This window comes from Loxodonta africana, chromosome 24 (assembly GCF_030014295.1).
Source record: "Loxodonta africana isolate mLoxAfr1 chromosome 24, mLoxAfr1.hap2, whole genome shotgun sequence".
NCBI lineage: Eukaryota > Metazoa > Chordata > Mammalia > Proboscidea > Elephantidae > Loxodonta > Loxodonta africana.
The window spans coordinates 41802352-41818450 of NC_087365.1; the positions used below are offsets into that span (position 1 = coordinate 41802352).

At 45.0% G+C, this 16099-nt stretch overlaps 1 protein-coding gene across 1 annotated transcript in view; it reads right to left on the reverse strand.

Moving 5' to 3' along the window:
- The window catches only part of PTPRT (protein tyrosine phosphatase receptor type T), a 1291533-nt gene that overhangs the window by 469579 nt on the left and 805855 nt on the right, over positions 1–16099 (reverse strand). Inside the window, exon 8 of the mRNA XM_064276097.1 lies at positions 1169–1465. Coding sequence (XP_064132167.1) covers positions 1169–1465 — 297 coding nt within the window. The remainder of the gene's footprint in view (positions 1–1168; positions 1466–16099) is intronic.

Sequence of the window (16099 nt, forward strand, 5' to 3'; positions counted from 1 at the left end):
GGGAGAAATGGGGGCATCCAGGCTAATGTTGAGGTCTCCATCTTGAGTTACTCCATGCAGTTAACTGAGACGGGGAACACAAGAAGATGAGTCCGTTTAGAAGAATTGGTTCATTTTTGGATACTTTGAGTGTGAGATGCCTGTAGGACATCCAGGTGAATATTCGGTTCTGGGCACTTCCAATGTGTGTGCTGAGCTCTTTCTTTCTTTAGTTATTATTGGTTTAACAGGATACCAACCACTTTTTATGCCTCTGGACCTTGTACGTAGTACATTATTCCGATTCTAATGCATTTAACATCAAGGTGGGTCCCTTATGAAATGTGTGAAGCTCAGCAGACCGGAGTTGGAGACTCATTGTTGTGTAGTTTGAGCATTCTATTAGATGATGTTACCTGGGTGTGTTGGTTTTGTAAACTTTTGCCTTTTCCTCCCTTTATTTCTGTGAGATAAGGCTTGCAAGCAGAATTATGGCTTTCCTGTGTGATAGTTAAGGAGCCCTGATGGGTTTGTTTTGGTTTTTCTGGGTACTAGTTGGAAAACCTCTAGTTTTCCCCCATGTAATATACTGGAAAGGCGCCCACAATAAATTCTCTACTTAATTCTTCTTGGTATGTCGTCATCTCACAGACCTGTGGTGCCAGAGTGCCACTCGCCTTATTGGTGGCTTGTATTACCAGATCATATTTCTCAAAATCCATATTACCAACCAAAAATTTAAACACACTTTTAATTACTAAGCATGCATTCTAATACTGAAAACATACGCCCTCAAAACATTTTTTTAAACAAAAATAAAAAACTGGAAACGAAAGGGTTAAATGTATTTTCTGACTTTAATTCTTGTAGAATCCAGGGTTGTCTGACTCCAAGATGCACATGCTTAAACAATATGATATACCCTTTCCCTTTTGGGGGTCATCAGTGTGGACACAGAAGGTGGCACAAAGTGAGAAGAAGGAAGGGGGTGCAGAGAGTCAAATGTGAGCCGGTGTCTATGGCAAAGCTGCTGTTGTCCATGGGGACGGTGCCCCCTGGAGGACACTGGAGACCTTGGAAAAGAGGCAGATACAGAGAGGGAGAAAAATTAAGTTTCCTAACTGACAGGAGTAGCCTGTGAGCAGGTTTGAGACTCCCCATCCCTAAGTAAGCTTGTCCCCTTGCTTACCATCCTCTTCCGTCTGCACCACCAGCTCCTCGCTCTCCATCCGGCCCTCAGGGTTGGACAGCAGGAGCCGCAGTCGAATAGTCATGAAGGGGCGCAGGCCCCGCAGGGTGTAGTGGGAGGAGGTCTGGATGACCTCCTCGGCCTCGTACTGCTGCTGGTTGAACACATACTGGTACTGCACCGTGAGGTTGTAGCTGTGGCAGCGGGTCACCGCGTAGCCAAAGGGCTCCCACTGCAGGGTCAGCTGCCGGGCTCGGATGTCCACAATCTCCACGTTCTGCGGCCCGTGCACAGGGTCTGCAAGACAGACACACAAGGCACAGGCTCTGATGAGGTGTCAGAAAGGCGGGTGGGTGCCCCCCGCCCAGGCAAGAGTACACTGGAAACAGGGGAAGGTAGCTTTTCCAGACTTAGCTCAGCCACTCAACCACAGCCTCCACGATTTTTGCCGCCTGCAGTATAATTTAATGAACATTTTTCTTTAAATCAATCTCCTTACTTAAATGCAGGCATCTAAAAGAAAACATAGTCCTATATAAAGGGAAAACCCAAATTACTTGCCATAAATATTGTTCATTATAAAAATAAAAGCAAGATTGCTGACTGTCAGGAGCTGGAGGAAGGGGGAACGTGGAGTCTGGCTGCCTAGTGGGCACAGGGTTTCCTTCTGGGATGATGAAGATATGTCGGTATTAGAGACGGTGATTGCACAGCACTATGAATGTATGTACTAAATGCCACTGAACCGTCCACTTTAAAATGGTTAATTTTATGTGAATGTCACCTCAATTTAAAAAACTTAAAAGGATAAAATAAATGCAAAATTGTAAATTTTTAAAAGGTTTATCAGGGTACCACCCAAAACCATATCTTGGGTACCATCCACAGCATGCACGCACGCAACGCTTTTGGGATGTACTGATTTGGAAGGCTGCTGGAGTTCTGAACTGCTGTTGTATATTTGGCCAACCACAGGTTAGAGAGGAAATGTCTTTTCTACCCCCTATTTTTGCTCCATAGTAGCTGTAGGATCCTGCCAAATTATGTCTCCTCTTTGGCTCCATTCTCCCCATTTGAGTTAACAACGAGGTGCACAAGCTGGCAATGGAAACACCTGCCTTGATTACAGAGCACCCAGCCTATCCAAATGGCCACCATGACTTGTCGACTCTGGCTTGGAATTCCCTTATCCAATTGACAATCCATGCCATCATTCCCTAGTCTCCTGAGGCAGCCCTCAACACTTCTTTCCCTTCTCTCAACTTCCTTCCAAATGGCCCATCCAGAGCTATCTTTCTAAAAAGCAGATCTGGTCACTCCAAGCCTGCCTCCCGCCGCCATGCTGCCCCAGTAACCTTGATCATAAATGTTCATATCCGTGCAATGGCTGCATCTTATTATCAACATTTTATTTACGCTTCAGATAGATGCTTTGTACAAAACAGATCCTAACAAGGTGTTTTAAAAAAAAAAACGCCCACATGCAAAGATCATTATACATTAAAGTTTAGGCATTTGGAATGACAGAAGCATAACATCTTCTGTGACAAACAGTCCTGCAAGTTCTTATGCCCGAGTCAAACACAAGTTAAAGATTAAATGACTTTTTCCCCTCATTTTGCCCCATAGTAGCTATATGATCCTGCAAAATTATCTAACTTCTTTGGGTGTATTTTTTTTTTTTTAAACCTGAAAAATGGTGATAATCATAGCAGCTACCTTAAAAAAAAAAAAAATTTTTTTTTTTTTGTGGGGGGAGTTAAATGAGATGCTGCTGGCAAACCAGTTAGAACTGCACCTGGAACTTAATAAGCACTCACTATATGGTTGCCGCTGTTTTGCTAACCAAAAGGTTGGCAGTTTGAATCCACTAGCTGCTCCTTTGGAAACTCTCTGGGGCAGTTCTACTCAGTCCTATAGGGTCACTATGAGTCAGAATCAACTTGATGGCAATTGCTTTGATTTTTCTTTTTGAATGCTGTATCTATCCTGAACAATTTATAAGTGGCAATGCTGGGTGCCACCCTTCTGCAAAATGGAGGACTTGGATTTAGTCATCGGACTGGTTCCCTCAGAACATTTAGGGGTAGGGCTGCCTCTGTGCCTGTGCAGCAATCAGAAGGAAGTAGGGGGCTCTTGGTGTCACCTGAGTTCTCTGAGCTTTCCCTCTGGGGAAAAAAGTCCTGCACTTCATGCAGGCCCTTACCAAGGCTTTTACTTTGAATGGTCCTCTGTAAAGAAGAATACCAGGGAGCCAGCAGGCCAGCCCCAGAGCTGCTCAAAGGGCTGCTGGTCTGAGTTTGCCAGGGAGAGTGGGCAGCCCTGCCCCGATCAGCTGGGGAGTTCATGGTCACTCTGAGAACCCAGCGAGTCATGTGCTCATGTCCTTGTGTAAAGGAAGCCAGTGTCCTAAAAGCAAACATGACTTTGGAAAGGTGACATTGAGCAAGCCATTGCTCAAGACCCACTCCTAGCTAGACACTGTGCTGAGCCCACGTGGAATGGGGTGGCTCCCATACTTGGAGGGCAGGATTCTGCTGCAGCTTGGCTAAGCAACTCACTGAGGTACAGGCTAAAATGAGGACGAATGTACAAACCCAGAGAGAGCGAGAAGGGGCTGGCCTGGGAGTCCTGCGCATCCCTTCCCCACCCCAGCCTGGCCTAGCTGGAGCCTTTCTGTCACCCAGATATCAGAACTCTCAGGGCAGGGAGGCCACCCATCGCTACTCAGAGCCATTTCAACACTCCTTCTCTGGGTGCACCTTCAAAACTGATTCCAAATCTCAATAAGATAAATAATTGCCCTAAGGGCTCTCTTGCCACACCTAGTTAGGGAACGAGAACAAGGACATTTAAGACCCTTTTTTAAGTCCGAGGAGGGCAGCACAAATGGTTTGTTCTCGATTACTACCCTAAAGGTTGCTGGTTTGAACCTACCCAGAGGTGCTACCAAAGAAAGTCTTGGTGATCTGCTTCTGTAAAGAGCACAGCCAATAAAAACCTATGGAACTCAGTTCTACTCTATAACACATGGGGTTGCCACGAGTCGGGATCAACTTGACAGCAGTGGATTTGGTTTTTAAGTCCAAGGCTAAGGCCACATCTTGTTAAACATGTTAAAATGTACTATATCCCACGTTAAAAATAATTTTTGAGATTTCCAATATACCCTCAAAGCACCAACCAAAACCAAACCAAACCCGTTGCCATTCAGTTGATTCCGACTCTTAGCCACCCTGTAGGACAGAGTAGAGCTGCCTCCTAGGGTTTCCAAGGAGCAGCTGGTGAATTTGAACTGCCCACCTTTTGGTTAGCAGCTGAGCTCTTAACCACTGTGCCACCAGGGCTCAAAGCACAAGCCAAACAATAAAAACAAAACCACATATATGGAGCACCAGCCACAGGGCTAATGGGTTCTAGCACTGAACCACCCTGTAAGGGCAGGACTGTCAACCTCATCTGACAGATGAGTAAACGGTGACTTAGAGAGGTTGAAGAGCTTGTACGAGGCTAGTAAAGTGGCTAAGTGAGGTTTTGAACTTGTATCTCTGATTTCACGTCTAGTGTGCTAAGTACAGAGACATGCCTGGCCAGGGGGAGCTGGAAAGAAGTGTCTTGTCAAGCCCTGTGTCTGCACGCAGGAGAAGGGAGCAACGTCTCTTCCTCTCTCCCGCAGCCTTTCCCTCTCCCAGTCCTGCCTTTCCTCCAGCAGGTGTTTTTGGCAATCCCTTCTCATGCTCTCAGCCCCAGTTTCTGTTGCCTTCTCTGTGAGGACTTCCCCGCTAAGCCCTTGGGCAGAAGTCAGTAGCTATTTCTCCTGGTGCTTATGGTTTCCTTGTATAGTAACCATTCTCCACTAAGACACCTTTTTAAAAACGCCCCTGCATACTAGAATGTAAACACTTTGAGAGCAAGGATGATGTCTTTTCATCTCTATCACCTGTATCCAGCCCAGAGGTCCTCATGGAAGGCCCTTAATAAGGACCTGTTGAATGGATGTATGCTTTATTTTGTAGACCACAAGCAGCCCAGGAAGGCATCAGCAGCCTCATCTTAGAGGAAACCCGGTGCCATGAGATGAAATGATTGACCTAAAGCCACCCAGTGAGTGGCACAACTGAGATTTGACATCTTGGAGAGTTAAAGCCTCTGTTTTCTCTGCACTGTTGGGGCAGATTAGCCAGTAGGCAAGGGAAGTCTGGTGCTTACCAGATCATCTATAGTGAACAAGTTCACATTTTTCACCACATCAAAAAGTCTGCTTCTAGGTATGGCTGGCATCTGTTTCTCACCCGATCCCACAGCACCTTCCCAGCTTTTCAAATTTACAATTTCTGACAGGGGCCAATGACCCAGTAACAAGGTAAGCACCGGCTTACCTCTTAATCTGTAGTGAACAATTTCACATGTTTTTCACCACATCCCATGTGAAATTGTTCACTACAGATTAGGGAGTAAGCACAAATAAGCCCGTGCTTACCTTTTTTACCTTGTTTACTGGGTGGTCTACCCCTGTGCACCATGATACCACCAGGGACTGCATCCAGGAAAAGAGTATAAATTTGGGCACGTCATGGTCATCAGGAATCTGGGGAGACCTGGGAGGAAGTTTTGAGAAAGCTGAGAACTATAAAGCAGCAGAGGCTAGGGCTTCCAACCAGTTGGTTCCAGTTCTAACCCCTGCTAAGAATTTGCATTTCCACCCCAGATGTACTGAATCAGAATCTACAGCTTAACAAGACCTCCAGGTGATTCTTATGCATGATAAATTTTGAGAACCCCTGCTTTTCTAGTGGCTCTCGGAATTGATCCCTCACCAGCAGCATTAGCATCACCTGAGAACTTGCTAGAAATGCAGTTTCTCAGCAGGGGTTTGAATCTGAGCAAACAGGTTTGAAGCCCTGGAAGTGGCTGAACCTGCTGGAGAGGCCACAGCTGGAACTCAAACACACTTAGTGCTAAACTGACCACTGGTCTTGGTTTGCCTGCCCCAGGTCTTTGACTATGATGGTATTTCGCAAGCAAACTTGCTCCCTGTAGTAGCTCACCTGCAGAGGTGTGCACATAACACCCTTCTCCTTTTCAAGGAAGGGCCAGGCAGGGGTACCTTTTCAAAGAGGGTAAGGGGAATTGTAAGTGTTCTTCCACACAGCAAAGAGACTTCCTCCTAGAGCAGGAAGGTCAAGATATGGGGAAAGCCACTTGCTACCTCAAAAGAGTGTGTGATTGTTGTCACATAGGCTATAGCGCACAGTGGTGGGAGTCGGGCTCACTTACTGGCTATGTGATCTGGAATAAGAGTGCATCATCTCTGAGCCTCCATTTCCTCATCTACAAAGTAGAAATTATTACACTAATCGCAGAGGGCTTTTAATGAGTATAAAATAAACTAAAAACAGAGAGAGAGAAATGCCTTTGCTTACAGTGTGGATTACTTTTAGAGGGACTTGCCTTTCTTGGAGAAATGCCTTAAGTTTATCTGGAGTAGAAGCTGAATTCCCAGAATCTTGGTGTCAGCTGTGCTGAACCTTCAGCAGAAGGGAAAGTGAATTCACTAGGACCTGGGACTGAATAGGAATAGTATGGGGGTGAACAAGATGGCAGAATGCTGGGTGCAGCTTCATGTGACCATCCCCTCGTGATTCCTAGATCTTCAATGAGGTCCTCAAAATGCCACAAAATGTTGCTGTGATTGGATTAGAGTGAAAAGGCTGATACCTGCATGCCCCAGGCCAAATAAGATACCCCATGGGAACACAGAGGTCACAGGCAAAGGGGGCTCTGAAAATAAGTCCGTGTGTGTTACACAAATTTTTTGTGATGATTTAGGGTTTCCCCAGGCTACAGAAACAGAAAGATCCAAGGAAATCTCAGTTAATATGCAAAAGGCAAGATGCCTCTGGTGGACCTTTGGGTTAGATACGTGGAGGTACAAGTGGTTTGAAAATTCTAGAACTCTGTACTAATGTTAGTCACTATTGGTTGCCGTTCTTGAAAGGGAAGTATAAGGGCAATTCACAGCATTAAGTAGCAATTTGGGGCTTGGTGCTATACTTGGCACTTGCATCCTAAAAACAACTCTAAGGTACAGGGAAATTGAAGCTGCTGGATGGCACATAACTTAACCAGGGCCACACAGCCAAGTGCCCATGGCGCTTTGCATGGCTTCCCATCGTATTTGTCAATTGGCACACTGTCCAGGGACACCGCTCGTTCATTTATCTGCCCCCCTCCAACATACACACAACCTCCTCTCAAGGCTGTAAGCCTTTCTAGGACAAGGAATGTGTCCTGTTTGCCCAGCAACCCCAGCACATGGCATAGGGTCTGTCGAGGGACAGTTGTCAGTTGCCACTGAGTCTGCTCCAACTCATAGTAATCCCATGTACAACAGAATGGAATGTTTCTGGTCCTATGCCTTTTTCATGATTGTTGGTATGCCAAAGTTCATTATTGGGGCCACTGTGTATTTTGAATGCCTTCCAACCTAGAGGCACATCTTCCAGCACTATATCAGACAATATTCTGCTGTGATCTATAGAGTTTTAATTGAATAATTCTAGGAAGTAGATTACCAGGCCTTTCTTCCTAGCCTGTCTCAGTTTGGAAGCTCTGACAAAACCTACCCACCATGAGTGATCCTGAGCTCAGACCCCCTGATTCTACAGTCCCTGTTCTGTCCCTCCAGCACATCAGCAGGTGTTTAACATGAACACATCCTGTTTTGCATTCAATCAAGAGAACGTCCTGAAATCCTATACAATGGAAAGTAGTTTCCAAAATGTGTGATGGAAGCATTCATGCTTTTAAATTGACTCCCCAAACCTCAGCATCCAAACCCCGCTCTTGCTCTGATAATTGCCTGAAGCAGGGAGAGTCTCAGGTTTACATTTGAGCTGGTGCAAACAAGTTGGAAATTGCTAAGAAAGCCTTCTGTGTGCAGTGGAGATTGGTTTGTTGAATTTACATCCCTGTGTAAATATGTCCAAGCCCAGAGCTTGTGGTTTCTACTTCCAGATAAGGCCTTGTCCATATGACCTTCTTGAGTTATAGCCTATAGGCCAAGAAAATGACAAACAATTGGAAGAGAATATGACTTGTCTGGAAAGCTGGAAAATCACCCTCTGATGGAAAATCGCAGTGGCTTAGCTTCTGGATGCACTTTGTACACACCCTAAAGATTATAGGCAAGAAAACCCTATGGAACAGTCTTACTCTGTAATATAGGATTGCCATGAGTTGTAATTGAATTCACAGCAATGGGCTTGGGCTTTGTTTTTTCTTTTTGGTTTAGACTTGGGCAAGAGGAGTTCTATCCTGAGACCCATACACAGAGAGCCCACTATGGCCTTCTTCAGGCTGTGTCCTCCTCTTGGACCAAGGAGCCCAGGGATAGTGGTTATGCCCATTTGGCCCGTGCTGACCCTTTTGGACCAAGCTTCAGGTCCTTGACACCCCAGAATTACCTGTTCAGTGGCCCCCAACCTCACATCTAGGGCCTGCATGAACCCCTTCCTTTAGTATGTTTTTCTGAGAGTGGGCCATGCTCCATGTACGGGCACCTGTAGGCCTGAGGAGTGGCCAAAGGGTGGCTCTTTGGGGAGTGGACAGAACTTGCACATGTGGACTGAGTTCTCTGCACAGTTCACGAGGCCCTTTGTGAAGAGGAATGGAATCGAGAGAAAGGACCTCCATTTGTATTCTTGCCCAGACCCAGCTGTCTTCTTGCACGTTAGACGCAGATGTGTGACTCATGTTTTCAGAAGCTTCTACTTCATTCCTGCTGCTGCCTCTGGTAGATCAGTCATCTCAACCTCTGGATGCATCTCTCCCTTCCCACGTCCAGCCTTACCAAAGTATCATTTCCGTCCAGAGGTACCATTTTCCACCTAATACCTCAGCCTGGCCTGCAACTTGTGCCCACCTCCCAGTCCCGTGCCTCATGTCTTGAGCCCCGTGTTCCTAAAGCAAAGTGTTGTGTGCTGAATCCTTTTATACTTCCATGCTTTCCCCATGCCATTCTCTCTGCCTGGGATGCAGTTGGCAAATTCCTATTCAATACAGCCAGGGCTCAGCTCCAGTGTCACCATTTACTTGTAACTTTCTTCAACAGCCTCCCTCACCCAGGCAGAATTAATGCCACAATTGTCTATTTTCTTTAACATGTTACCATACTTCTGCCATAGCCTTTATCAATTGTATGGTAATTGTTTATGTGTTGGGTTCCTGTTTACCTCCCTGCCAACCTGTCAGCCCCTAGATAACTGGAACCTGCAGCTGCTTAATAAATAAATAAAAACCCATTGCTGTCAAGTCAATTCTGACTCATAGCGGCCCTACAGGACAGAGTAGAACTGCCCCACAGTGTTTCTAAGGCGTGCCCGGCTGATTTGAACTGCCCACCTTTTGGTTAGCAGCCATATCACTTAACCATTATGCCACTGATAAATAAAAGGATGAGTAAATAAAGAAATTAGTAGTTGCCTGATGCTCAAATATTAAGGACCTGGTGTTCTACAGGAGAATAGCAGTAAGGAGTGAATCAGAGTTCTCTGCGCTCTGATTGTTATGGGTAATCATGTGGCTAAGTCAGAATCTATGCCTTCTTTGTTCTATATGGATTCAGCCTGGGTCCCTGCTTTCAAAGGCAATAGCTGTAGAATCTCCTAATGACCCTAATCAAGGCAGAACATCTTATTAAAAAAGGAGCAGCAAAGCAAATGTACAATTCATAAATTTGCTATGTATTCATCTTTGCATGTGGAGTTGGCTGTAACATATGTACTGTTCAAAGTTGAAACTAAATTGAGATAATTTGGGGCAAGGGGCTGAAAATGTGGAGGTGGATAGCTTCTATGTAAAATTAATTTTTTATCCATTTGGAGATGCAATTTGAGTTCCTTTCAAATTAAATTGCAGTGGAGTCCTAGGCAGCTGGAAACATTATTGCCAACATAATTTGATACTGCAAGAGCAGTAATACATTGACAGATAGTTTGATGTGACCATTAATTTGCAATTTCTGCCTGGGAATGATACGCGAAGGGGAAAAAAAAGGTAAAAGGAACAAAATTAAAATCCGTCTCCCTTCCAGCATCATCCAAACCCACGCTCTTGGTTACTTTCCACCACCTCCTGCAATTTACTGCAGATGTTTGATGGGCAGGAATTTGTCGAATCTATGAATGCAGCAAGGACAGAAATTCAAACGTTTCACTTTGGCACACTTGTGACTCCCACAATCCAGAGTCAGTGGGTCCTACCTATCCTGACTACTAGAATCATCTGAGGTTGGAGTATGTTGACTTGTGAGAAGGTGACTTGATTGTTACCTTCTTGTGGCAATGCCACAGAGAAGGCAGATAGTTCACCTGTTCGCTAACTCACTCAATTAAAAAGTACTTAGTGAACACGGGGGCATCAGGACATGGTGAAAAGAGAATTGGTTCTGTCATCGCTGACACCTTAAGCATGTCGTTTATCCTGTCTGTGTCCGTGCTTCATTTTTCTCATGTGTAAATCACAGATAATACTCCCAGGCTCTTACAACTATGAGGTGAATTATGGATAAAATGTCTGTCAAACTTCTGGATGTTACTTGACACAGCTGTGTTCCCTCAAACTCAGAGGCAAATGAGGCAGGGGAGCCACTGAAATAGAACAGGCTTCACCGGCTACTGTGGACTTCTAACCTGATTCCCATGCTCTTAACCAGCTATAGTCTGATGTTAGCAAGCTTCCATTAATGCCCTTTCAGACATTGCTGTATCTGTTCCTTCATTCCTACAAACGTATCTTGGATCTCTGTGATGGGTCAGGCATTAGGGATGCAGGATAACAAGACAGATACTGTCTTCCCTTCATAGGACTCATGACCTAGAGTGGGATGCAGGCAAAGAATTGGGAAGAATAAAGTGTTGAAGCCTGGTGAGTCTTTTGCAGGGTAAGTACTGGGTTCCAGGGTAGTACATGGTGGAGAGACCCAGCTGGTTCTGGGAACTCATCTGATTCAATGTGACCATGATTCATGCAAAATCCTTAGGTTCTTTTTCACATAGAAACCAGAAGCCACCAAAGAAATTTGAGCTGAGTGAAGGTTAATGATTCCCCCACAACTGAATCATTAGGTTATAATAAAAGCAAGTCTCTGACCAAATTATACTACACAGATTTATTAACAACCATTTATTAGTAGTAGCAGGCATAAAACAGGTCAAACAAGCTCATCCATAAACTCATTAAAGTCCCAGTAATCTGTTCTTTTAGGTGATCTGACCACTAGTTTCATGAAAGATTCATCTGAGGCAGATGTGACAATATTCTAAGGCAGGGGCTAGCAAACTTATTCTTTAAAAAAAAAAAAGGACCAACAAAAAACAAACTAAACCCATTGCTGTCCAGTTGATTCCAACTCATAGTGACCTATAGGACAGAGTAGAACTGCCCCATAGGGTTTCAAGGACCAGCTGGTGGATTCAAACTGCCGACCTTTGGTTAGCTGCTGAGCTGTCAAACACTGTGCCACCAGGGGTCAGCTGAGCTGCCAAACACTGCACCACCAGGGCTCCCTGTAAAGGACCAGATAGTAAATATGCTTTGCAGGCCAGACTGTCTCTGCTGCAACTACTCAACTCTGCAGCTGTAGTCCAAAAGCAGACATGGACAATACGTATACAAATGGGCATGACTGTGTGTCAATAAAAGTTTATTTACAAAAACAGGCAGCCACAGCCATGAGCTACAATTTGTCCATCCCATTCTAGGGGTGATTATAGTCATATTGGGCAGCCAGGAATCAAGCCTTCTATACCATCCCTAAGGTTGAAGGCTAGAGGTTTTACCAGAAGGTGGTTCTTCATTGTGTAAGGCTGGAGAGTGTTTGAAAAATATTTTGGTCAACCCATGTATCTTAAATACCTTCAGTTTCACCAATTAGAGCCGATTTCTAATATTTATTCTAGTCAACAGGCCCTTGGTTTTAACCACAGAAACCAATTTCTGACAATAAAAAATACAGCATGGTAATTAGCAAAGTAAGGGTTGTTGATCAAGCTATGGAGTGCTTGGAGTTGTTTCTAGAGTATGGGCTTCTTGACTGGAACCCCTTAGACTAAGTGCTATTGACTGGAAGGCTCACAGCACTGGTTATAGCTTACCCCATAACTCACCCATAACATTCCACCATGTAAGAATAAATATGTAAAGAAAATTCCCAACAATGTAACAGGCTAGAGGTCAAGGGAGGCTGTCCTGAAAGAGGGAAACTTGGGCAAAGAATGGATAGGATTTAACCAGGTTAAGGAGCAGGATTTGTGTGTGTGCTTTTATTTTGTACGTGTGGTGCGGGGGCGGTGTTTGAGGATGAGGAGGCTAGGCTTCAGGCAAAGGGACCAGCACATTTAAAATCTAGGAGTTAAGAGGAAAGGATTAAATGGCTGTCAAGACTCTGATGCATGGGTGGCTTGGCCAAGTGAGTACCAAATCCTCACCTTCCACCGTACATACACATCCCTACACAGTGATGAGTCAGCCATTCTGGGTGTTATACATTATTTTGGTCCCTCCTACCATCCTAAGCATACCAGCTGTGGTTCAGTGATAGAATTCTTGCCTTCCACACGGGAGACCCAGGTTCGATTCCCAGCCAGTGTACCTCCTGTGCAGCCACTACCCATCTGCCCATGGAGGCTTGAGTGCTGCTATGATACTGAACAAACGTCAGCAGAGCTTCTAGGCTAAGACAGACAAGGAAGAAATACCTGGCAATCAACTTCTGGTAATCAGCCAGCGTAAACCCTAGAGATTACGATGGTCTGCTCTGCAACTGATTGTGGGGATGGTGCAGGACCAGGCAGCATTTCGTTCCATTCTGATGTGTATAGGATCAGGCTGAGTCAGGGGCCAACTCAACAGCAGCTAATAACAACAACTATCCTGAGATATAAATAACAACCAGGGCAGTTGTAATGGTGTGATAAGGGTAGTCTTTGCCAAAATTTGTAGCATGTGCCAGACTCTATCCTAGATAAAAAGGAGTAAGCCAAGCAGACAAAAATCCCCTCTGCCATTATGGGGCTTATGATCTAGTGGGGGAAATAATATGATAGATCAGAAAAATATATAGTATGTTAGATGGTGATAAGTGCTATGGAGAAATATCAGGCAGGGTAAGGAGACGGGGGCCAGGTGGGTTTGTGACTATAATTTTACTTCTTTAATTTTGGGTCCTTGCATCACCACCTTGATTTTTCCTCTCCACTGACACTACACTTCTTACTCTTTCCCTGAACATGGCTTAGCTTGAAAGATTTATTGAGCACCTATGGGGTGGCAGACTAGGTGAAGGGAATACAGTGTTAACAAAAACATACATGGTCTCTGCCTCCCTTGAGCTTAAAATCTGGTGAGGGAGGCCAACTAAACAATCACAATGCCACTCAAACACACGAGCAGACAAACTTGCTCATTGTAATAACTGTTTTGAAGGAAAGATAAAGGATAAACGGTAAAAACAGTGAGCTAGGGCTTTTAGGTATAGTGGTGTGGTGTGATTGATTGCTTTTGTGTGGCCTTTCTGGCTGTGGTCTTGTAACTCCCACTCAGGTGATAGGGTAATTGTGGCCCACTAAGGGGATTAGTCAGTTTTGCCTTAAAAGAGAGCCAATTCCAGAGCAGAAAAAAGGACCCTACCACCACAAAGGAAGAACAGTCAGGAGCGGACAGCGCATCCTTTAGGCCCGGGATCCCTGTGCTAAGAAGCTCCTGAAAGCAGGAGGCCGAAAGAGAGAGCAAGCTGTAGCCCTGAAGACAGAGAAGCAGTGGCAGGAGAGACCTGGCAGCAGAGACTTGGAAGCAGGAGATGGCGTGGTAGGCTTCCTGGCCCCTGGAGAGAGAAAGCTGAGTGCCTTTGGGAGAGGCACGCCTGTGAGCACAGTTGGAAAGAGGTTGTCCTGATGGGAGAATTGTATCCTGACTGTTTCTGAGCCTGAATTTTATCTTTTGTTTCCTTAATAAACCCCATAATCATGAGTATGGTCTTTGAGTTCTGTGTGGACATTAGAATGAATTACCAAACCCAGCAGAGAAGTAGAGTGCCATGGGAGGGATGGTTGGTGTGAGAATTAGTAAAAATGGCAGAGAGAGGAGGCTTGTCTGGCCTCCATCTCATGGGAGTCAGCCTTGTGCTGTTGATCTTGGTTCTCCTACACCCTTGTGGCATTGAAGGAGGTCAGACACTGCCCCTAAGCCATTTTGACAAGTGGCCAAGGACGATGACTCTGAGGAGGTGACATCAGGCTGAAAGTTGTGACTCTTCCTCCCCTCTTTAGTCCCACTGCTCTCCTAGCTTCCGTTCATCCTTTGTACCTCAGTTTAGACATCAGTTGTTGTGGGAAAGCTTCCCCCTGAATACTTATCCCACTCAGATTAAGTATTCAGCTCCATCTTCCCACATAGAATGGGTGTATGACCTTGGCCAGAATATAAGATAGTGCACAACCTGGGCTGGGCCAGCGGCCCTGTCCCCTAGGTCCTGCAGTCAAGCAGCTTAAGGTCTGGGAGGGGAACCAAAAGTCAGATACATCCCAGGTTTAAAAGGCAACCTACTGATGTGGGTCATGGCTATCAGGGTGAGCATGAGAGCTACAACCAGAGGTCCCCTGGCCCACTATCAGGCCATGGTCTTTTGGTTCCAAACACCCCTTCTGTATATCCTGCTTTGTGACATCAGGGCTGGGAATCCACAAACCACCTGGCTCAGTGCCAGGCTCTGCTATCGGGGGCAAGAGAAGGGGACTGCACGGCTTTTAAGTTTTGATAACTCCAACCTCTTCTGTCTGTCCTACTCAGCCTTAGTGGTAACTGCTTCCCACAGCTGCTACGTTGGTATAATACCTTCACAGTTCTCATTTAACCTTTTCCGTTTCCTAGGCAATTCTTTAAACATGCCTAAGCAGAGATTCCCAGACCTTCTTGGTTCACAATGCCCTTGGTAGCTCAGTAATTTTTTCACAGCACCCTAAGCCAAAAGAAAGACCTAACAGTTATATTCATGAATTAGGTCGAAACGACTTATTTCTATCTTAATAACTTAAAAGCTGTTTGAGAAAGCAATAAACACAAATCAAAATAAATATTTTTTATTTTGTTCTTAAATAACCACAATTATATATTAGGATGACTGCCTAACTTCTCAAACCATGGATTCGGATTAGACACTGCCACTCTTTTTGCCTGTTCTACCTGAATTTTCGTGTGATACTTAGTTTTTTTTTATCACAGCAACAGCCGAAAGCCCAGCTTTGCAAAGATACGATGTCACCAAAAGGCATGCAGTCCAACCTACTTCTGAAACTGTGGACTACCTGAAATTAGTAGTTTGTGCCTTATCTGACAGAAACCAAAACCAAACGAAACCAAACCTATCACTGTCCAGTCAATTCCGACTCATGGTGACCCCATGTATTACAGAGTAGAACTGCTCCATAGGGTTTTCTTGGCTGTAATCTTTATGGAAGGGGCCCTGGTGTTACAACAGTTAAGTGCTTGGCTAACTGAAAGATTGGTGGTTTGAACCCACCCAGCCACTCCACAGGAGAAAGGCTTGGTGATTGCTCCCAAAAAGATTACAGCCTAGAAAACCCTATGGGGCAGTCCTACTCTGTCACAGGGGTGGCTTTGAGTCAGAATCGATGGACCCTAATAATAATAATCTTTATGGAAGCAGATAGCTAGACCTTTTTTCCATGGTACTATTGGGTGAGTTTGAACCGCCAACCTTTAGATTAGTGGTTGAGTGCAGACCCTTTGTGCTACTCAGGTTTCATCTGACAGAAGATGCTAGGTTTTCTGCAGTAATTTAAAATATCCCATTGGGTCCTGGGCTGCCTTAGCACACAGTTTGAGAACGATGATCGTTAACAGTTCTTTACA